General features: G+C 42.4%; 1 protein-coding gene across 2 annotated transcripts in view; it reads right to left on the bottom strand.

Moving 5' to 3' along the window:
- kcnip1a (Kv channel interacting protein 1 a) overlaps positions 1–24,869 on the bottom strand; it is a 34,654-nt gene that overhangs the window by 7,479 nt on the left and 2,306 nt on the right. Inside the window, exon 1 of one of the 2 annotated variants that reach the window (XM_029512175.1) lies at positions 3,460–3,576. The exons of the other annotated variant lie outside the window; for it this stretch is intronic. Within the exon in view, the coding sequence (XP_029368035.1) occupies positions 3,460–3,517 (58 nt within the window). The 5' untranslated portion in view covers positions 3,518–3,576. Of the gene's footprint in view, positions 1–3,459; positions 3,577–24,869 lie in introns of those variants that run through there. 2 annotated transcript variants of the gene reach the window in all.

The raw sequence follows: 24,869 nt of genomic DNA, 5'->3' as shown, positions 1-24,869 counted from the left end.
AGCTGATTCTGCATTTGTAGCAGTGAGGGTAAAACCTTAAAAAATAAAATAAAATAAAATTCTTAAAAGGCAACCTCAAGCACTTCACTTCCATCTATTACACAAGCTATTATGTGCTGTAGAGTCTGACAGTGACCAAAAGTCTTTCACTCTCCCAAACCTGTATAACGAAGCACACACACTTCCTCCAGCCCTGAAACAGGATTTAACTCTTAGCTCTCTCCTTAACTACTGCTGGCTCATGTATTTAATGTTAGCTGCTCAGTTTCTCAGCCATCTCCCCCTTTTCCTCTGTCACCCACTGAGTGCTCCTCCCTCCTCCACTTCTTATTTCTCTCTCTCTCTCTCTGCCACTATATCTCTGTCTTGCTCTCTCTTCCCTTCTCACACTGTGTCCTGTAATCCTTGCCACAGTGTGTCATTTGCATAATCTGAATTAGGATAATCTGTTGTCCTGGCAGCAATGGAGAGGGCTCGCTCTCGCCGTCCGCTTTAATGGCGACGAGCGCTCTCTAAGAAAGTAGCATATCCACAGGCGTTGGGCTTCTGGAAGGTATGGAGGAAGCATCTTAAAAATAGATTTCAGCTGCAGCAGTCTGTTTTACACATCGCCACACGTTTCACTGGGCGATGTTAAAATGTTGTTCTGACATGCGTTGCTTCTCACAGTCAGCATCTAAGTCATAGGACGTCAGACCAATCCCTGAGTGCCCTCTGGTCGGTTCACTGAACGCCCAGTGACTTATTCTGGGTGAAAACACACATGTAAAGAGCCAGTCACAAGCCCTCATAGAAGACAAACACGAATGCAAGGTTCTGTAGCATGTTTCATATAATCGTGTACAATGTCGGCCCTGCATCCTCACATCCACACACACATCTGTTTGCTTACTAATCTGTAGTCTGTGAAGTAGGACTGAAGTGATGGATGGTGCTTGCAGAATTGCAGGGTGCTGTGTTGCATTCAGGAGGCTTACACATTAGTGTGCCAACGTTTGTTTCGATTAGAAAGTGTGAGTCAAATACAGACTGGGCAGGCCACAGACAGAGCAGCAAGACAAAACATGTCCAGACTTGAATCTGAATTCACACGCAAACACAAAGGCATTCACACTCTCCTAAATGCCAAGAGAGGAGAATGATGAGATGACTTAATAAGCACTCACACCAGCTAATGGGAGCATGGGTGATGGGGAAAGAGAGCAAATGAAAGAAAAATAGAGGCATACAGTAAACGGCACAGGAGAGAGAAAGAGAGATGAGGATGCCTGGAGCAGATTGTGGTTGTGGCATGTGCGTGTGATCGGGAGAAATTAGAACAAAGTCAAATAAAAATGAAAGAAGTGTGCAGAGGGACTGGTGGAGGAGAAGAAGGTGTGGAAGTGAAAAGGTTGAGGGGTGGGTGGGGGCGGCGGCAGAACGCCGAAGGAAAATACGATAAAAGGAGAAGCAGAAGAGTGGCAGAAACGAGAAGGAGAGAAAGAAGATTGAGACAACATCGCTGCAGGGAGTAAGAAGGACAGGTGGAGGTATAAGGACTGAAAAAAGAAATGAAAAATGCACAAGGGTGGGGGAGGAGGGGGCGCCAGGTGAATATTTTTTCTAGAGATATGAGCTGTCAGAGGCTGCCAAAACAGAAAAGAAAGAAAACAACTGCTACTCCGTCACAAAGAACTAGGCAGACAAGACAACAGGTAGGAGAGAACTCCCACCATAGACAGTCTGTCACACAGAACAAGAACTCCTGACAGAAAATAAAGCAAGTGGAAAGAACAACAAGCAGCACTGATGGAAACAGACAGTCCAGACAAGCAAGCGTACAAATATTCGCCAAGATGTACAGACAGCATGGCCTTTTTTTTTTCCCCCTTTCAGACCACAGTGATAAGCTAGTGCTTAGAGGATCAATCATGCAGGAATCTAATCTTGCATTATTAGAGCAGTGCACTGTCTCTCTCAGCATTACTGCCAGTGTCGTGATCCCGGATAACAAGTTATCTGTAAGACCACAGAATAGGATGCTGCACACATACAGGCCCTGCTCCACTAATCCTGCATGTAGTGAACATGTCGGAGAGGGAAAATAACACAACACCAGAATTAAAAAGCAGCCTCCACATCCTATTCTTTCACCTTTATTTTTCAGAGTATGTGTTTCTGGCTTGTTTTCGTTTTCTGAAAGGGAACGATTTCATACCTTTGCACAACATGAGCATGTCTAAAATCACCTCCGTTATTCAAAATAGCAACAAATTTACACCTTGCTTTGCTGACACCCGGGGGGAAAAGGTGTTTGTTTGTCCTTGTCGGGGGGGGTAAAAAAAAAAAAAAAAAAAAAAAAGCTTGTTCAAAACATGAAATGAGCTCACTCACTTGGAAAATGTCCTGTATGGTCTAATTTATTCTGAAAAACCAATAACAGCCTGCCTCAACAAATAAGTTTAAATGACTGCACACTATTAATAGAGGAAATTTTCACTCTGGCACCAATCTCATGCTCTGTGCAGTCATTCACTGGAGCAGCCAGTTTAGATTTGTTAGATTTATATACCCTTGGTTTCCCTGAATGAACAACAAGGGACTAAAACATTTCTCACAGTCAACAGGTCCAAGCAGGTCCAAAACAAAAACAGAAAAGAACAACCCTCCATTCTCGCTTCTTTACCATAACAATTGCTCACACTGCCTTGACTTAATTGGGAATATCCCCAGTCTCATTCGGCCCCTCTCCCTCTGCCTCCCTCACATACACCCCTTCCCTTCCCCTCCAACCCTGCCCACCCCAAAAACTGACATCTTTTGTTGCCATGGCTACCATGCTTCCAAGGTAACAGCAAGACGGAAGAGCAGTGTGTGAGCAGAGTGACAAATACCTCCGACGTGTGTGTGTTTACCAGTGTTGAGCCTCGCGTCTGCACAAACTGCCAAGACCTACAGAGCGACACACAGACACTGAGGTGCAGACACACACACGCACACAAGCAGACTCAATGAAGGAAGCCCTCTCTTCCTTTCCTCCCTCGGCTGGCTCTGTCAAGAAAGATAAGCTCAACAGCGGTTGTATGGGTGCACACACACGCACTCACACACAGTCAAACTAAAACTTTCTTTTGAGGTTGTCTTTTGACCCTGGGAACACCTGTTGGTCTCTCTCTCCGTCTTTGCTGTCCCTTTTCCTGTCTCTCCAGCTTTCACACACTACAAACCATACACTCCCTTTATCTTGCTGCGTTTGGACCGATATACCCGCAAATTTTCATCTTTGCTCTGCAGTTTACATTTGTGAGCTGTATATTTATACTGGAGTGAGTTTGTGTGTAGAAGAGTCACTGTTAAAAGTTCCACCGAGCATATGAACACAGTGTGCGTGTGGGTGTGTGCATGTTTGCATACGTGAGGGCTTGCATAATCATCCGTTTGTGCGTGCGTGCGTGTGTGAGTGTGTGTGTATTCCCTCACCCCTGGATGGCCTCCTCTGCTTGGTCTGCATGGTCAGCGTACCCACCACGGCCCCCATGTTTGCTGTCGTCGTCGTGGTAACAAGCGCGTCTGTATGCTGAACTCTCTATCTCGTCGTCACGTGTTTTATCAGCTACGACGCGCGCGCGCACACACTCACACTCCCTCGTCCTCTTTCCTCTCTTCATCCTCCTCCCTCAGTGGCTGCTCTTGGCAGAAACCCTCTTCCTATCATCCTCCCTTTCATGCTTTCCCACTCCATCTCACAGTGCTCCTCCTCTCTCTCTCTCTCTCCCTCTCTCTCTCTCCTTCTCTCCCCCCTTTTTCTTCCCACACTCTTGCACTCTCTCCCTCCTATCTCCTTGTTTTTGATTAGGGGTTGTAGCCTCCAACCATCCCTCACTCCCTCTCTCCCTTCCTCCCACTTTCACCACAAGCCGAGAGCCTGAGTGGAGCATCAGTGATTCAGGAAGAAATCGCAGGATGTTGATTCACTGAATTATAAATTAATATGGTTCTGCCCATTGATTTGGAATGATAATACTCCATGAATCTCTCTCAAGGAAAGAAAAATACAACCAACATGGCCCGTTACGTTTTCACACCTAAACACAACTGTTTTCCACTGATGGAGGAAAAATATGTAAATAGATGCAAATATTGACAAGAAAGGTAAATATGAATCATGTAGTGAAAGGAAAACATATGCACATAACACAGGTTGGGAAGAGGATCGCTTCTGTTTTTTTTTTTTTTTTTGGCCTCCCCACCAAATGGTTTGCTTTTGAAAAGGCCACTTCAATCCAGAAAAACCTCCAATCATCCCATCCATCATTCCTGCTCATACACCCATAACCCCCACATACACACATACGGGTACGGTAAAGGACAGAGCGTCTGTGGCGGCTGAATTGCTCCCAGAGCAGGAAGGCAGGACAGACAATGGAGTGATAGTCAAGGATGCAGAAATGGAGAGTGATTAAAAGTATGAGGAACGGAGCAATGAGAAGAATGAGATTTGGGGTTAAGACAAGTGTCTGATCGTACTGCAGGAGTGTGCGTGTTTGCTTAAAAGAACTGAAGGCACACACGCCCAATGAAATCGTATTTTAATTACAGCCCAATCAATACAAACAAGGTATGGAGAACTACAAATTAAGGCGCAAGAGACAAATTGGGAGACATCTACAGATGACAAGCTACAGAACAACATGAAGGACATCCTCAAATTCTTTCCTACATTCAACAGTTGACTCGACTGAAGTATCCCCAGCAGAATCTAAAGTATGAAAAGTGAAAATGCTCATTTAGCAGAATTACACCTCCTGAAATGTAGAGCTCTTACTCACACATCTACACAAGATGCATCTGTAGTCTGACACACTGTCTACTGTTGCCTAAAATCTGTTTCTTAACTCTCATAGAGGATTTTATGAAATGCTAGATTTCCTAGATTAATTCATTCATTCATCTTCTACCGCTTTTCTGTTTCCAGGTCGCGAGGATGGGTTACACCCTGGACATGTCACAGGGCCAACACACAGAGACAGCCAGAGACCAAGAACCACTCACACTCAGACGTAGACACTTTAGAGTCATCAATTAAATCAAACATGCATCCACGGGACCAAACCAACCGAACCCACGACCTTCTTATTGTGGGGCAACATCGCTAACCACTATGCCAGCATGCTGCCCCCTGAAATCAGTTAAACAATTATAATGGAATTTCCACTCTGATAATATCAACAAAAACCATGATTAACTCTGAATGTAGACGACAGAGCTGCTGTATTGAATTACAGCAGACACAGGTGGCGCTAATAAAGTGGCTGCTGACACATGCTGCATTACAGAGGACGACAAATTTTAATGCTGATGCTGGTTGAAATGGAACAAATTTCAATTTCGTGAAATTGCCTTCCTTTTTTCACGTAAAATCCTTTGATTTAAAATAACTATAACAGCGGGAGTGAAGAGAGCAGCAGCTTTTCAAATACATATAATACTAATAAGAAGATTTGCTCTCAAAAACAGCCCGACTGGTGGCCTGAGCTTCTTAATGTAAACGCTCCAAGCCTTAGGTCACAGCTCATTTACAGCATGAAAAATATTTCATTATCAGCCATAATAAAAGTTATAGTTTGTTTTCATGCTCAAAGCGTTTCATATTGTCCTTTTTTCCACTAAATAATTAAGCAAATAAAAGACGACAACAGCGGGTTGTAAGCTTCCCGTTAAGTTCGCAAAATAGACACATTTTACATCAGTGAGGTATTAGTTAATGGCTCTGTGAAGCTAATTTTTTCAGCCAATGGTAAATAATGATTATGAATAAGGTTAGGAAGCCATATGGACTCAGCAAAAATGTGCTCATGAATGCTCAGATGTGTGTGTGTGTGTGTGTGTGTGCGAGAAAGAGAGAGACAGAATGGACAGCAGTGGGGAGTCATGTTGTTTTCACCCACACACAGAAGCGCAAACATGCACTTGCACCAACCGTGAGCAGAATGAATGGCTGATCAAATGAAGAGGTCTCTGCGGACTCTCATGGTATCCAAATAGCATCCAACACCGTGGAGAACAACCATTCTCTGCTACACACACACACACACAGACACTGCTCTTCCTCTTTTCTGGCTCTACCCTGCCAGTGCCAATAGGAATTTACAGCCCATCAAAATGATTTCTTCACTTGCTCCCTACTTCATCTTTAGCCTTAAAGCATACCTATCCGTCTTCCTCCTACCAGTTACCTACAAATTTGTCTCCGGGCATATGCCCGATGCCAATTCTCCCTTATCACGCTATCTCTCCTTATAAATCTCCGTGTTCATGAATCAACCTGGTGCTGATTCTGTTTCAAACACTGTTTTCAGTTTGTCCTGATGACATTTCCTCATCCCTCTCCATCTCCATCCAGCCCCTGACAGGCCAACTTCCACGCACTGAGAAATATCACTCCTTCTGGTAATAATTTCAAAGTCTGTCTGAAGAGCAGAGCAAGCAAGAGATGGAGTGTTTTTGTGCTTGTATGTAAAATATCGCTGCCTAGTGTTTCCCAGCAGACATGTGAGAGAATAGCTGCAGACTGTTTTACGAGACCCCTGTCACACTTTTAAGGAAAAGAGAAAATATGACACAGAGGAGAGGAGCAAACAAAGAAAGTAGGAAGAGGTGGGAAAGCGGGAGGAGGAAAAAAGCAGTGAAGACAAAGATGGAGACATATTTGACAGAGAAAGTGAAAGGAGGGGGAGGAGGAGGAAACAAACCAGGAAAGGATCCAGGGGGAGATTAGAATGCAATGCAGGGAGGGAAAGAAAGCGAAAGAAGTGTATAACAAGAGCCAGAAGAGTGGGCGAGTGCCATCAGAAGAAAGCAAAGGCGGAGGAGAGAGTAAATGGGACATGCAAACAAAACATTTCTAAGGACGAAGATGGAACGACAAAGACGTAAGAAGATGGGGGAGCAAATGAAAGAGAAAATGAAACTCCAAAGTTGATTAACATTAAAAATCTGGGTGGAAGCTTTATCAAATCAGCTCAGCTCAGACCAACCTCAGTGCTGACAACGTAAAGATCCATCCGACAGTTAAAGACATTGCATCTGTCAGTCTGCTGTGTGACAGCCTTTACAATTACACATCAGGGGCAGTGCAGCTTTGGACAGGGAAGAAATGCCTATTAGCAAAATCAATGCTAATATCTACTGCTGTCCAAATTATTTCTCTATCTTCCTCTGTATCTTTGTTAGTGGGCACATGCTGAACTTGTTAGTTCTCATCACATTATGAAAAAGGGGAATAATTAATGGAGTCTCCGCTATTGATCTGTCATCGTCTAAGGACAGCAGGAAAAGAGGAAAAGAGGGACAGAGGGGCCGAACAGGGACATAGATTAGTGCAGAGAGCGAAAAATAATGATGAAAGACAGCAGAATTAGCAGCGGGAGATGCAGCAAGAGATAAAGTTTGAATGGGAGATGGAGAGTGATTAAAAAGGGAATCAATGAAAAAGACTAAATAGAGACAGCGGCTGAGATTGGGTAAAGAGGATAGATCTGTCTACCACTTCGACATGATTTCTGCTTGGCCATTGTTCTTTCTGCTCACTAAATGGACATTAGAGACCTCTGAGGACAAATAGGCTGCCAGCAGAAGGACCAGCAGGAACACATTCTTCATGACTTAGCTGGTTGTTTAAAGGATGTTTCGTTTTGTTTTTTTCCCCTGCCGGATTCAAAGATGAACAGAGACAGCAGAGGCTGATGCAACAAACGACCTCTTACAAATACAAATTCACAACTCTGTGCAATCTTACACATTTCAGGAGAGCTGAGACTAACAGTTCATTTCATTCATTCAGTGGTCTATTGACACATTAGCTACTTTGTCGGCGACACCGGCAACCTTCAAATGTGTCCGAGCTCGTCCAGTGGAACATTTTGACAAATTGTTCTTCAAGTCTTTTTTTGGAAATAGACAAGAAGCTCCAACACACCATGTTAGTAAGAAAACATTTCTAAGACAAAATGATTGATCAAAATGGATCCCATCAATTACTCATCACTGATGACAACCATAAGTAAACGGAGAGCAAACGCAGAAGTGGGGAGCAACAACAAAAGCGTGTTGGACTGCAAACTTGCTCATTGTTGTTTAGTGTTTGTGAGTTGGGGGATGAAGATACACCATCTTTCCAGGGTATGACACAACTGTGGTCCGTGAGCCACAGACCTGATGCTCAGACAGACCCAACGATGCATCATGTATTATTCACAGCAAAACCAGGAGGACACGCCCATGCCGCCATGGAGTCAGATGACACTTTTTGACAGTCCAACAGACAGTCAGTGTGTTAGTTCAAGTGTCAGATGGTTCTCCAACAACAGCAACTCAAAATCAGCTGTCTGGCATGCCAGTAAACAGAAAGCCACAAGGTCCTGGTGGGCGCTTTTGCCACTCTCCCTCCACCAACCCTGTCACTCTTCAAGCTGTCCTCTCTAATAAAGCCAAAAGTAAATCTTAACAAATAAATAAATAAATGTGTGTGTGTGCATGTCTTAACCTTAATACCATTCCATTTTAACAGGTTATTAGATGCTCGCAAGATCCAAGAGAACAAATGCAATTCCTTTAAACGAAACCTTTTAGATTTTAGAGACTGAACATACTGAACGTACTTCTCTCCTAAAACTCTGCAGAAATGAAAGAATTCTGGATGACTAAAATATGGCTACAATTACATTTCACCTTTAGCAAAGGACTGAGAGTAAAAATAAATAAAAACTGCCTGTAAAAGTGAACACCGGTGTGCATATGAATGTCAGTGAAAGCAGTGATAAATCAGCCCTGTTTCTTATTTTTTCCTTCCAGAATCACCTGAGCTCTTTATTTAGCAGATAATTGAAGCTGTTCCTCTTGTCTCTGTCCTTCTTCTGCAGTGCAACAGCTCTTTAATTCTCAGAGGTCATAAACCAGACTGGAGGATGAGGATTTGTTTGCGACATTATAAATACATCATTTATAATTTAAAAAGGCATAAATGTGACATTAATGAATCAGTTTTCTTTTTCTGCCAATCTTCTGCTCCATTTAAGACTTTGATGATATTTATGTAATAAAAAAAAAAAAAAAAACACAAATATGAAAGTGGGCGTAATTAGTGTAATGACTATCTAGAAAGAAATGACTAATTTGTTGTGTTTGTTAACCTTATACCCCCTCAAGTCTATATACAGGGATTCTAAAGACCACATTTAGATGGAAACATGAGATGAGATAAAAGGTGGAAAAACAGAATTGCAGTTATCCTTCTGTGGCACACTGAAACTATTTCAGTGACTCTTTTTGTTTTATTCATCGGATAAGTAAAGCTTTATGCATATCATCTGTACGCTCAAATTCACTGTTTATTTTTCCAGCATTGATTTATGTAGCTACTGAAAAGAGCTATTTTTCTTTCTTGTGCACGAGGTGTAAAAATATACAGTGGCAACATTTACAGTTTGCCGTACACAAATCTTAATTCAGCTGCCGCATGATTTTAGTTCAAGGGATGTGCGTCACTGCTAATGTTACTGTGCATACGGCCCAAACGATATAGTCCGAGCTAAGTAGCTATCTGTATTCATCATCTGCATTTCTCTTATTGGCTCCAATATGACAAAGGCCTGAAGGCAACCAAAGGGCTGAGCTGTCTACGGAGATAAATAGCGTAGAAATTTTTGTTTATCTTGGGAGAAGTGAGCAAAACTGTTGCCTGCAAATATTATGCAAATAAAGCATTTTTATTTATACAGTATAAACATTTTGTTAATAAAATGTGGGTTTCATTCAGAGGATCCAAAATGACAGGCAGATCTTTTAAAATGGAAATCATGGTTTCAGTGAAAATACAAACTGTATTGCGGAAAAGAAATCTGAAATTTGAGTTTGTAATATCACATTTTCATCACTACATGCTCATAGTCGGTCACACACGCATGCTTCAAGCATGGCATTAGCCAAATACCCCATTTTCATGTTGCCATGTGCCTAATAAATCTGTTTAGCCGTCCTAATTGGCCCTTTTGAGGCACTTCTTTTGATGTGCAGGGATGAGAGAGCGGAGTGGAAACTGTAACGCCTGTTAAAGAACCACGGCTTCTCTCACTTTGTCAGCTCTGCAGAAAATGAAAACATTGAGCCAAATGCGTTTGTTCTCCAGAAGGGCCACACTCAGCCACACACACACACAGGCAGACAGCGATTTACATTCAGGCTCCTGGCCCCAAACAAAAACTCTGCGTGATTAGTGAGGCGTCAAACTGTCGGACTGATCTTAGGGTAGAACAAGGATATACTGTGCAAAAGTCAGAGCACAAAGAGATGTGAGGGTTGAAGCGAGAGCAAAAGAGCCAGAACCCTGAGATAAACTGGAAATGCAGACGAATCGCCGTAGATCAAGAAGAGAGGCTCAGGGAAAAGAGGAAAAAAAAAAAAAAAAAAACCTTGAAGGGAAAAAACACATAAAAGACAAAATGAGGAGGTGAAATGAGGTGAGCGCGAATACGACACAGAGAGAGAGTGAAAATTCACTTGACAGAGCGAGAGAAAAACAAATGGAGCGAACGGACAGGGAGATGAACGTGTCAAAGGGGTGCAGGTCTTGTAGTTTACAACATAGCTCCGGGGAAATATTTCATATGGGCAGAGCAGTTTGTGCACAGTGTCAGTGGATACATTTCTTTTTGTTTAGCCCCAGGTTTGAAGCGATAGATGAATGCCTTCACCCCAACCTATGGCTGCTAAGGACACTGGGTAAATATCTCTGCTTTCTACTGTCCTGTATGGAGAAAGGCGTGAGCACAGCTTTGGTTTGCCTCCATTTAATAAACCCTACTGAAAACCAACGGATTGCCTGTAGTTTGTGTTGCATTTCTCTCGCCTTTATCTCAGTCAATCCCTGACTATAAAAAGCTCTTGATTGGAGAGTAAATGGACTGCATTCACCAAACAGCAGCATAAAGCCTGGAACAAGGTCTACGCTGCATATCTGTCAGCCTAAACCAAATGTTTCTGACCAGCACCTTATAAATTTAAGAAAGCCATTTGTGACACTTTCTCACGGCTTTCAAGTTTTGGGAGCAACATTTTCAATAATAATATAACAAAGAAAGAAGCATTTTTAATTTAAATATACAATGGAGAGTTGATGGACTGAGCAGAGGACAAAGTTACGCCCATTCTGTGTTTCAATCAAAGCTCTGTTCTTTAGTTTGGTTTTCAGGATGAGACCAGCTCCCGAAGATTTGTCAACACACAGGCTCTGCCAACACAATAAGAGGCACAGTGCAGTATGCGGCACCCTGCAATATTGAAGAAACCAATTTTTAGCTAAAAGGGAAACCAATAATGGTCAAGACATGCCCAGAGGACAGCTGGACTGACTATGGGGACGACTGACTCCAATCCCAGTCCACCAGTGTTTCATCACCACATCCATTCAGCTTTTCAAATTCATACCATTTCTGTCCGTTTTTCTAGCGGCTCTGTCGACGTCATGTATGCAGCCAGTCCAAGCAGGTGTCTGAAGCTGAATTTCTCTCCAAGTCAAACCTCGGAGCCAAAACTAGTCTGGCTAAAAGCTTGAGCCTGACTTGGAAAGGGCTTCTGCCAGCTGCCTAACTATCAGCACTGCTGTAGAATAAATTACAGCCATGTTAGAGAGGGCTAATGGTTGTGGCATGATTGTTTTTTTGTTTTTTTGTTTTGGCTCTTACAACTCGATTCACTTTTGTCTTGCAATGTGTGGCTGCTGTCACTGGAATTAAACACCTTACTGAAGACAAACAGGTTCTCCTGGTGGTCTCTCGCATAAAATCATCAAATCCCTGCTGAGAAAACCTGAAAAAAAAAAAAAAAGCCAGTTTGATACAAAAGACAAACCTAGTTTTTTTAAACATACTCATGACTCCAGCGCCATAACAAGCAAACATATAGGTAATTTGTTCCAACACTGGCATGAGTTATGTCTCCTGAAATAGTGTCCCTACAGTGCCAAACATCACATTTACAATGATAACCACACAGCGGCAGCACAGCGGCATAGTGGTTAGGGCTGTTGCCCTCCAACAAGAAGGTTGTGGGTTCGGTTCCCGGACCTTGGGCCATGTTGCATGGCTCCAGCAACCCCCATGACCCAGAAAGCAGTAGAAGATGAATGAATGACTGGACGTACTGAAGCCAAAAAAAAAAAACACTCATGGATTTAATCTTGGATACAAAAACTACTTGGTTAGGTTTAAGAAAAGATTGGGGTTGAATTTCATCCTTTCTTAAGAATTGATGCTTGATGATCTCATCATGGTTATGTTGATACGTTTACATGGAAATCGAACACTGATTTCCTGTGTAACAGGTCAAAGTAACTTCCTCCTCACATAACCTTCTTGCTGTTTTGTTTTGTTTTGTTTTTTTAAACATAGTATATTTTGATATTAAAGTCATCCTTCTGGTATCAATAATGCAAATCTGTCAGGGTCACAGGGGGCCTGAGCCAAGAGGGCAGGAAAGACCTTGGTAGGTCACCAGCCTATCACAGGGCTCACATATGGAGAGAAGCAACCAGTCACACTTACACCGAGGCCTTATGGGAAATTTAGAGTCACCAGTTAGCCTAAAGCTGCGTGTATTTGCTCTGTGGAAGGAAAGCAGACTACCAGCAGAGAACCCTGCAGCAACAGAGAGAATATGCAAGCTCCATATTCTAATTTTGTCATCATGAAAGAGTTCGACTGAAGTTATGTCTGATATCTGATATAAAGAAAGTCAGGCTGTATCCTAGAGAGACACACTTCCCCTGAAAAGTTTGGGATTCTCAGCAAGTTAACTTTGAGCCCTCTCAGCTGGCTGCTGCCTCATATTGAGTTTGGATCGAGGATGCGCCGACCTTCCGCGTAAAATAAATCCTGCCCTGCTTTCATTAGTGTACTTTTTTAACACTGCAGCAGATGTTGAAACACGCGCACACAGACACACACAGTCACTCACTCACTCACTGACACTCACAGTGCCCCCTGAGGAGCAACCTCGACTCCTCTCAACTTTTCCAAAAATCTTCTCTCCACTTGTACTCTGTCGTTTCCTCCTCACACTCCAGCAGTGCTGACTTCAAAGTGGCTGCTATTTGGAGATTACTCAAACTTGAGGGGAGTCTTTCCTGCAGGAAATAGGCTAAAAATACATTTTTGACATGAGCCTGGTTCAGTATTTGTTCACATCTGAGGGGGGCAGAAAACATTCACCTTGAACATGTGCCTCAAGTTTGTATTCAGCACAGATCTGAAGCATCTGCCGTGCAGTGAAATTTGGCTTAGGTTGGAAATTAAAGTAAGTATACCTGCATTTCAGAAACCCCTTTATAAGTGTTTTTACAGCCAACGCATCCTACAGTATACTGTGTGTCCAGGCAATAAGAGCCAGGCTGAACATATAGAGCTAAAATGGATTTCCTTTGGGACTGTGGGACATATTTGACTTACATCGTCTCCAGTGTGGTCTCAGTATATGTACCACAGTCTGTTTTTCATGATCTCCCTCGCATTAAATGTCCAATTAGAGGTTTTTGTGAGATTTTTTTTTTTTTTTTTACCCCCCCCCGCTCCTTTCCTAGATATGACAGCATAGTAAAACATGATCTGGCTCCTGCTTTCTGTCTCGAGTGTGTGTGATGCAGCTCCGTGTCTGCCCGTGATAATCATCAGGTTTGAGGTCAGCAGATGCCGGACAGACCGTGGCCAAAGGCTGACAGATTACACCACACTGATTTACTGCACACGTACACGTCGCTGCCACAGCCGCCACACACAAAATGCACTCCCGCTTACACAACCACATCTTTGCCGTGAATTATGTGCGTTTACATTTTTCATGGTCACGTGAACATTGGCATGCGAGCGTTAAGTGCCAGTGCCAGCTTCCTCCTGTCAAACAGTAGCAGGGCAGAGAGGAAGCAGGTTGGTTTGGAGAGCACACGGGTGAATGCCATCACCTTTTATGGACATACAGTACCCAATGGCACAGCTGCACACACAAACACATGTACAAGGACGCGCATTTATATTCTTTGCATCCACTGTTCAGAGGACCGATTGCTTGGAGATTGCATCATAAACCAATAATGAATGACAATTTTGCAAACTTTGCATCAGTGCTCAGTATACGTTCACTCCCATAATGCACTTCCAGTGCAATATTTATGACAGAGAGCAAACATACATGACTCCATCATTAAGGCACAACAGGCAACATGGCAGGTCGCCCTGTTATGTGACAGCCGCAAGCACGTGTTTGTATTGAAGAAAAGGCACAAACACACATCCTCAGGAATTTGATCATTTAAAACACAGGAGAAAAAAAGAAAACAAACAAACAAACAAAAAACATTCTTACCTTTATGGTAGTTCACCTGCTTGGATTGCAAGGAAAATGTTCCCATCACAAGACCCATGTTGACTTCTTCACAAAGAGATTGTGTGAGCTTCAAGGGGAGTGTGTATGTGCCTAAAATCAAAGTATGCTAGTGCGTGTGCATACAGCATGTATGTGGGTGTTGTAATGAAGTTAGTCCATCAGACAGATTTATGGGTGGAAGTACAGATATCACCTCTCATGCTGCCTCACACCCTAACAGCTCTGCTGCTTCTGCTTGAGGGTGTGCGAGAGTGTGTTTCTCTACAAGTGAAGGAAAAAGCGAGACAGAGAGCGAAAGAGAGAGAGAGAGAGAGAGCGAGAGTGTGTGTCTGTGAATGAAAAAGAGGGCGCACATGCACTCTGAAGCTACCTTTGTCTAAGCTGTCACTGAAGCTGCCTATTTTACATCCTCTCTATCTCTGTCTCCATCTCGTGCACACCCCTTCCTCCCCCCTCTTTATCCTTCTCACTCGTGCTCTCCATTTCTCTCCATCTCTCTCAGTATGTTCCTTGCCACCAGATTGTCATTCCGTCAGGTCTTCTGTGCGTCTTCATGCATCTGCCTCTCTCCGTCTCTGCTTCCCCCAGCTTCCTCTCCTTCTATTCGTCTCTGTCGCTCTGTCTCATTGTCTGTCTTGTGGGGAAATAGGGATTGCACACTGTTGCGCAGGAGGAGACAGAGACAGAGAGAGGAAGACGGAGAGAGGCAGCGGTGTGCATGTGGAGAGGAGGACATAACTCAGGGGAAGGTGAAGGAAGAGATGGAAGAGGGAATGAGAAAATGATGGAAGGGGGAAGGAGAAGAAGAAAGGAGGACGGGGGAGAAGAGATGAAAGAGACAGAGATAAATTAGGAAGAATTACAAACAGTAGGGGAGGCAAAGTGATGGGGAGAGGAGAAGAGGATGAAGGGGAGGGAAAGAGCACAATGAAGAGGTGACTGGAGATAAGGAAGGACTAGACTGATCGGCCCCCCTTCACTACTCAGTGGGCAAACAGTCTCAGTGTAGAGAGCATGCACTCATTTGACGAGGGTGTGTGTGTGTGTGTGTCTACGTGTGTGTGTGGGTGTGAGATTATTCTGCTTGCAGATGGGCCACAAACAAAGCACCTTACATCTGACACCACTACATTCTGTCACAGCTCCGTCTCACATATGTCAGCGTCGAGGCAACACGTCATTTCAGATGGGTCTTTGTTCTCCAGCCTGCTGATGAATCCAACAACAGCACACAGACACAACCAGGCTACACAATAACAACAACAACAACAACAATACAACTGGAGGAATGACTCCAGCCCACCTCTCACATGTACTCCCATGTCAACAGCATTTATCCCCTCCTTGTTCTCCTTATAACACCCCGTTGTTGATTGGCGGGCTGCTCCGACGCTATTGACTCCAGCCCTTATTGAAATTCTCCATGTGGCCTTAGTTAAAAAAACAATTTACAGCTGAGCCATCGCTGTGGCTGAGCTGAGGCCATCAAGGCCAATGATAAAGCCATTAGGGTAAGGCATTCATTAAAAGCTACAGCCTGCAGTAGCCTGTGCGCTAGGGATCAATGCAGAAGAAAAAAAAAAAAGAATGAGAAGGAAAGGAGAAGTGTAAGAAAATGAGCTGGAAAACAATATGATATGCAAAAACACACACACGCACACCTCCTCTGTCTCCTAGCTACGCAGAAAGAGACTGATCTGACAGCAGTTTCAAATGAAGATCAAATACTAACAAATGTATTTGTACACAACTACACACATGCATGCACAAACACCCGCTGGTGGCAGTAAATCAACAGAGATTCTGTTCTTTTAATACACACCACAGCAGCAACACACATATGCTGACTCACACATTCTGAAAGCTTGGTTGAACAGTAAGGGAGCCTGATTTGCTCTAGTGATGATATCTAACTTCAGTGAAGAGCTTAGGTACACATCTAACGGTGGAGAGTAGCGGTGGGAATCTTTTACTCTCTCACGATTCGATCTGATTCCGATTTCTGGGGCTACGAGTCGATTCAAAATTGATTTGATTCGTAATGATTTCTGCTTCAATCTATAGGTGTGCAAAGGGTCCTCATGATCTACTCCAGTCTGCTTTGCAAGACACAATGACAAATATTTAAACATTTATTCATGCTTAAATGGAATCGTTGCATAAAAGCAATGTCACATATTGCCTAAGTAACAAAAATAAAAGTGTCTCTTTATTTAAAAAAAAAATAGTTCAGTTAAGCATGGGTTCCCAAAGTATTTAATCCTCATTTTGCAAACCTTGCGCACTGTGAAGTTCATGTCACGCTCCATCTTCCCGGGCATTCGGTAAATAGGGACCTTTAAAATCCGCGATCACGGAATCCATTATAAACACAGAATTGCAGAACTGGCCAATATTACACATAAATGTTTTTTTGTTGGGATTTTCTTGGGAATGAGGTGACTTGAGCAAAGTGGGCGTGGTTCGATTCCCGTGTGGGCACCTGAACATGTCTAAGTTAATTGGTTAATCTGTGATGAGTAATGGACTGGGCTAAGGACTGGTGACCCCCAGCTCCTAGACCAGACCAGACCAGACTACACTGGTGGCCGGACCCCTCCAGAGACGGGACCCCTGCAGAGAGTAGAGACTACACTAGAGACCAGACCAGACCAGAGACCAGACACCTCCAGAGACTCGAGACTAGTCGAAACGAGAAACTGGACTCCTCCATAGAAAAACTGTTAAAAAAAAAAAAAAGGAATATGGTAAAATTTTAAACTGAATTTGGGAAAAAATAAAATTGATTTTATAGGGCTCGAGGTAAAAACCAAAATGGGTCCAAATATTTGCCTTCAACGAGGACGGGGCCGGTTGAATCTCTCCTCCATTCCTCCATTATTGTACTTTCCTCCTTGTTTTCTTGCTTACTGCGCGTGTATTTTCAAGAACCGACTCCGTGGTGACGTCAGGACGCCCCGCATACAAAATGGAGGCAGTCAGCCTGCGAATTTCTTTTATATATTAATTTTTTTTTTCTTTTAAATCGATTTTGGGACATTTTAAATTCATTTTGAATCATAGCAAATGAGAATTTTAATTCTTTTGATGAATCGATTTTTTGGCACAGTGGAGAGAGAGCCGTCGGTTGATCAGGCTCTTTGAAAATCCTCCGGATAAAAGCTGAAAAGCACACTGTTTTGATCATTCTCTGCAAAGCTGACATTTTGTAAATACCAAGTTTTCAAACAGCTGTGAGTGAATTGATTTGAAGAAAACAGAAAGCAAGCATAGAACAAACCAAATACAATATAAAATGGCAGAATAGTAGCCATTCAAAGTTCATTCTTGTCTTCGGAAACAGTAGTTGATAAGCCAACCATGCATCAATCTCCTGAGAAAGACCTTGCAACATGATTGAAAGCTCCAGCTGGTGATTGATAGGGTTTTGTCAAAAGTGTTTTCCAAACTAGAGAATTTATTTCCACTTCGACATCAGCAGCATAAACAAAAACAAAATGTCTTCATCAAAAATGGAAGCGTGAACATTTGATGTTCCACAATAGCTTCTGAGGAAGACTGTGACACTACGGCACATTTAAATGAACCTTGTTGAATGCCAATCACAATTCAAAAACACACAAGTGACTGATTGCTCAATATCCTGAACAAAACCATTCCCCTTAAGAGTCAGTGCTACTTTCTTTTTTCATTCTTTCACTGCTATAACTTTGAACATCAAGAAAACAAAGCCTTCCCTGATTTTTTAAGTCACTCTTTCCAACAACACAATGCTCCCCTAACCCCAAACAGTTTCAATTCAACAGATTTCAACTCAAGATTAACAAGTAAATGTTAATCTTCACTGGTGCATTTGGACAAGTTACATATTTTGTTCCTGGCAATAGTCAATCAAATAGACGATTCATTTTCCAAATTTATCAGGAGAAAATACGTTTTTTAATTAATGCAATCAAACATGCAAGACAGGCTCCTTTATGCAAATTGATTAATAACAACCAAAATAACCCCAAAGTACTTTTCTCAACCATAAACCTTTTAAACAATCCTGCTTTTAACCATACGTATCATACAAATTCATCTTGTGAAGATTTTGCCGTACGCTTCAAAAGTGAAATAGATTTTATGACATCAAACACATTTTATTTACTCAGAAGCTCTGCTTCGAATGCTGTAATGCTTGAGATTGTTTCCCAAAAACCGGGTTCTTAGACCCCGTTCCAACATCTCTCTTTAAAAACACTGGCAGATATTTTAATTCTAATCTTTTAAAAATGTTTTAATTCTCTTAAGATGGGTGTCTTTCTAGCTGATTTTAAGACTGCCATGTCATCTGGATGTGTCTATTTTCGATAATTACAGACCAGCATCAAATCTATCCTTTTTTAAGAACTATTTTAAAGAAAGTAATTTAAATGGGACCATCATTTTAAAAATTTGCATTGTGTTATATGGAAAAAGACTTGAAGCAAGCGATGAACAACTCTATACAGAGTTGTTTTTGGAGTCATGCCCTGCTAGTCTTTAGATTTAATGCAGGTTTAAGCAGTTCCATATTGGCCTGACATTTCAGTCAGATGTATTTACATCTATTTTTACATACAGTCTAAAATTTTGTACACTGTAAAGAGAGAAGGACAAAAGTGGAGCTGCTGTCGAAAAACACAGCGTCAGTAAAGATGGAAAACACCCTGTATATGAAGGTGAAAGAGCCTCGGAAACTGACGACATCAGCTGTCTGCGAACACCAGACCAAGACAGGTCAAGCGCTGATTGGAAAGGGGGTCGATGTCATCAACCGGGAGAAAGCAGCCAAAAAAAAAAAAAAAAAAGATCAAGAGATGGAGGAGGTCATTCATATTCAGGCACAAGACGTGTTAACAGACTGCTTTTTTTTTTTTTTTAGTTAATATAATTTGGACATAACTAAGTATTTTCATTAGTATATTTAATAGCCTGTATCTGGGATATGCTGCCAACTGGGTTCACTGTCTGTAACAAAGCAATCAAAATAGCTTTACAGTCATAAATTTGCAGAGACACTCCCAGCAACAGGTTCATCGCATTAGGCCGACTGCCAATTCTCACAAGATGTTACGCTTGATATCACCTGTGCTGCTACTTAGTCCTTTCTGGGCCACTGTGGATCAACCCATTGGCAGACTACATCTTTCTCATTATTTATTAACCATTGCACAACAGACCTTTTACTACAGTGAGATGGCTGCCTCAATGTAGAGAAAAAAAAAAAAAAAGACAGAAATCAGACTGTGGAGTCAAAACGTACAAAGCATTTGACAGCAGAAAGAGTAAGGTGATGACAAGCAGCAGAAATGTTTGGGGCAGGCGGTGAATAATAAATTGGCTGGTTATTCGCTGCCTGGTCTTATCAGGCAAAGGCTGAATGGAATCTGTCATAGTGATGACCACACAGGGGAGAGAAAATGAGGACAACAAGAGCAGAGAATTGGGAGGGAAGGAAAGGTGTGTGTAAAAGAAGTGAAACAGGGGCAATAACTGTAGAATGGGAGGGAGGGAGGTGGGGAGAGCAAGACAAATTATAGTGTGGGTTTCGGAGTGCATGATAGATGGGAGAGGGTGAAGGAGCAGGAGGGAGGAGGTGGGGAGAAGAGAATGAGAGCAGAGAATTGGGAGGGCAGAGAAGATGGAGGGGATATAGGTGAGGGAGGGAGAGATGAGGAAGAGGGTAGATGGACTGAGGGAGTGGAGGATGACAGGATGGCCTCAGAAAACAGTGCACCTGGCCAGCGACTGGCTCGAGCAGGCTCAGTGTCGTCTGAGTCATCAGAAACAAACAGATTGATTTACTGCGGCGAGGAGTGGATCAGACAGGCTCAAGCATCCTGATAGACATGGGAATGAGGTGTAACGCCGCTGATATCAGACGATTCCTGCTGCAAAGAGTCGCTCTTCCTCGAACCGAGCCAAATGTGTCATCTGCTCCTACACAGACTACAAAACACAGACAACGCTGTGCAACAAGGCCTGTCTGCAATCAGTGTGCCAAAGTCAGTTTGCTGCTACAATCTGCTGCCAACGCAAAGTATCATTCAAGGACCACTTCATCCAAATTCTTTAAAAAATAATAATAATAATAACAATAATGTATGTTTCTGCAATAAAAAGGAGCTGAAGTCATCCTAAAACACATTTAGAAATACAGTAGCAACAAACAAGGTCCACTGGGACAAGTTAAAAGCCAGAGAGCTGCAATTTGGATATTACTCATTATTTTTAACGAGCAAATGGTTTCAGATTCTGAAGTGCATCTAATTGGAAGTGACTTTCTAAAAAAAAAAAAAAAAAAAGGATCCTCTGAACATTTGTTTGTAAAAGAGGCCTTTGGGTGTCGAGATGGACCCTGTTTGATTGTCGGCGGGTATTTTTATTTGTTTTCGGTCAAGCTTCACCGCAGCACTGTCTGTGTCCAGCGAAATGAAAGTAGAAACGTGGACTCACGCTCACACGACGCCAAATCCCCGGACGCATCTTTCTTGGCAGGTTCGCCACGAGTTGTCGCCACTGTTATGTTGTTGTGTTACAGTTTTTCCTTTCCGCTGCCCCCCGGTGGTGAAATAAACGTACCCCCTCAATAGCTAATAGACACCTGATGAATGAATGAAACGAGCAAATAAATTGTTTCATCAAAACTAAAGCAATTTAAAACAAATAAATAAATCACACAGTCAGGTCTGTAAGAAATTAAGCAGATTAAAGAGAATTAGCTGTAGCTGTTAGCAATAATTAGAAAATGAGGAAAATCTTACATTTCCTCTTTAGAAGCGCTGCTTCCAAAAATGTTCTAAATGTTGCATCATGAAGATCAGAAGCAAAATGTGTTTGTGTTTGCATGCGCTCTTTGTGACTGATAGTCTCATATGTCACATTGTTAGATTGTTAACACAACTGCGGTTTGAAGTCGAGGACCTGATCCAATGTTTGGCCAACCAGGATGAAAAAAAAAAAAAAACTGCAGCTCAGGTGAAGCTCTTTGGTAACAGCACAGAGCCCACACGCTTCATGTCGCCTGTCACGATGTGGAAAAACTCAACTTCACGGCCACCATCTGACCAAGTCCCTCAGGTCGATACACAAATGACAGAGCTCTTTAAAATCTGCTCCACTTGAGGTGGATTTACATGGAACATTACCCTGGAAGAATCAAACTAACACCCAAGCTGTTCAGCTTTGATGAAATATTCAGTCTTTCTTTTTGCTATAAATGTCTTACAGACAACATCCCCTTGCCTGGGGGTGTTACTGTACTGGAGTCCCATCACCCTCTGCTACTATTCCTGGACACAGACATTTATAACACGCGGCACGCCGGGATGTTTGCTTCATCAGGAGTGCAAACGAAGTTTTTGTTCACACTGCTGCTAACTGTAGCCTCTCTTCTTTCTTCACTGACAGTAAAGTGCCCCGGTGGTTTGTGTGAGCTGAATACAAACACTGGCATTGACAGCGCCCCATTAGGCCTCCCTTTTCCTCCCCCGCTTCGGCAGATGTGAGCTGTGGAGGTGTTAATTGTGTGCTGCTATGGGGATGGATTCCAATGTCTGTGACTCAATTGCTTCAACTGTACAGCTGACCTAAAATGCTGACTGGTATTATGCGTTATATTTTGTATTAAACCCTGTGGTGCATTAAAAGTGATGTGACAGCAGCTTGGAGATCATCAGCAGCAGCACACCCACAGGTACAGTATAGTAAAGCATGTGCGCACAAAGGCAAACACACGCTGATGTGGTGTGTGATGAGGAAAAAAATGGAGTTGCTGGATATTTCATTCAACGTTTGTGAGGATCACCTCAGATCGGAGTCCTCGTGGCTGCTGCCAGCGAACCCTGAAAATCTGAGTCAGAGTCGGCCGTCGTTTATCAGCCATCAGTGGAAGAGCTGCCTCATCAGCGGGCACTTTGGGTCTGAATATTTAAAGCTTCATTTGGTTCAGACTCAACTCCACCTCTCTCATCTGTGTGACAGAGAGGTTCTGGGGAGAAGTGAGAAAAGGTTATCTGACGCCCCCTTCTGTGCAATCTGAGAAGCACATCTGAAGAAATGACGTAAAAGACAATACAATTGACTGATTCTAGATATTTTACAGGAGCTATTCTTGAGTTCTTTTTTTTTTTCTTTTTTTTTTTTTTTTTCAAACAGGAGGGTAATGTTTTGTTGTTGTTAAAAGTAATTGATGAGGATCAGCTGCTTTTTTGTCTTTCTTTTTGTAAATTAGCTTTCATTGAAGTGAGGTTCAGTGAACAGTCAGTGAGGACTGGAAGGATGATTAACGTCGCACGTTCTTCCTGTTCCTAACAGAAGAATGCTTGGAGGACAAAGAGCAGTCTGCACATATAAAGTCCGTAGTCTTGTTCTACTAGGAAGTTTCTTCTTTCCCTGAGGGGGTCTTATTTCTGATTTCCTTGAATCCTGCATGCACAAATTTAAACCAGTTTGCTTTATTAACTAACAAAAAAAAAAGTGACAAACTGATTCAGATAGCTGGAAGCTGCACCCAGCCGTACTTTCTGCGTTTTGCTGCATATTCTGAGCCAAACGGGGTTTTGTTTGCTTGATAGCTGCCATCAGGTACAAGCACCTGTGCCCAGACCACCGCAGAGCGCACCGTACTGCATCCAGTCAGGTTGGATTTGTAAACCGAACACCAGAAGGCAGGCAGCACGGAAAGGATAAGTGAAATCATGCAGACTGTTTACAGTTTGGCACGGCTTAACAGGATGTTCGGTTCAGAGGGGTCTCAGAGATGGCAGGAAGCTCAGGAGAAGTTTAGGGCCAAAGCAGTGCAGGAAGTGGCCGGCGGTCAGAGATGAATTGAGTTAAAACAAAGTGATGAAATGGATTTGGAATAATCAGCTTGTGGCTAAAACAGACAAGCAGAGCTGCAGAGAGGCCCCAAAAAATTGCAGCCAGATTTCTGTGAACTGAAAAATGAAACAGATTTAACCAAGGAAAGTGTTTAGTGATATTTTTGATTTTAATGCACTGTCAGGGAAAGACAAATGCATCACAGTAACATTTACTCAGACTGCAAACCAAAGCAGCCATGTTCAAATATTTTTCAGTTACATTTTTACATTTTCATACTTTATTTCTGATATGTACAACATGTAATGAAACAAATAAACGGAAATTGGCAATTACTCTCATTAGCACAGTGCAGATTTTATACTACACACCGTATCTGAAACGCAAACATACCGTTTGATCAGACATTTTTATATTTGTCCATTTCATTATCCTTCATTTTTACTTTTTCAAGTGTACGGAATAAGCTACACATTATCAGTGTCATGCATTTCAGCAGACTTATGGGTACTTTTCCTATTTCCTACTTTTCCTCTCAGCTTTTCAACATGCAAAACATGCACATTCCTCTCAAGAAATAGTGATTTAATTTGACCTCATACATGATTTATGCTGTTTCTGAATCGCGCCAGTCTCCGATTTTAAGAGATTAATAAAAAATGAATTCTTTGGTTCTTGAAAAGAAGCTTATTTCAACATCTTATGGTTACAATATCGCTTCACAGCTAAAAATTCTGACAAAGGAAAAAACTGACCCATTTTGTCTCGTCCCTGTGGTCCCTCCAGGATCCAGGCAAAAAAAAAATGTATGATGGAGAAAGAAAAAGAAGGAATTTCTAATTTAGCCTGCCAGCCTGTTTACCATTGAAGCTGTGTTAGATAGAGATTAGAGATTTTTTACGACTTTATTATATTTTTTATATTATATATAATCACAATTTCCCTCCAGTAGTATAAAAAGTATGACATGTTTTTCTGTGAGTGAGAGGAAAGACTATATGTAGGATCGGGATGTCAGAAGTGCACATCTTTAACTATTTAATGACCTTGACTGCCACTGATCGGTCTAAACATCAAAATGATGGCAATACATGGCATTTTCTCTTTGATAACTTGTGTTTTGTCAGAGCTACCAGCAGAGGTCAACGCTGCGCTGACAGACACTTGACACAGCCCTAAATCCGCTGAATGAAGCTTCACCAGCAGTGCAGGAGCTGTTACAGGTACTCCTGAGGAAGTCGTAGCAAAAGTATTCTTTCTCCACAATTTATTGCTGTAACTCTAGGGACTGACCAGAAATGCTGACTGTTAAAGGTCATCTGAAAAAGAGTCAGAAATTACAGCGAAATGCAGCGTATAGGCAGCCAGGCCTCCTGGCACGTAGACCTACCTTCCCTCTGATGTCAGCATCTTAGTGAAGTAAACGATTTAGTGGCTCTGCAGCGAGTGGATGGATAGATGGATAGACCACTGTATTAACACACTGACAGTCCATGACAGATGTAATTTACATACAATTAATCATACGGATTATGAAAGCAAAGCTAGCATTCAAGATGAGGCATAGAATGATTTTTGCTTCGATCTTTGACAGTAGGAATCCATTAATC

Source organism: Echeneis naucrates, chromosome 10 (assembly GCF_900963305.1).
Source record: "Echeneis naucrates chromosome 10, fEcheNa1.1, whole genome shotgun sequence".
NCBI classification, from domain to species: domain Eukaryota; kingdom Metazoa; phylum Chordata; class Actinopteri; order Carangiformes; family Echeneidae; genus Echeneis; species Echeneis naucrates.
This window is presented reverse-complemented; position numbering and strand designations above follow the sequence as displayed.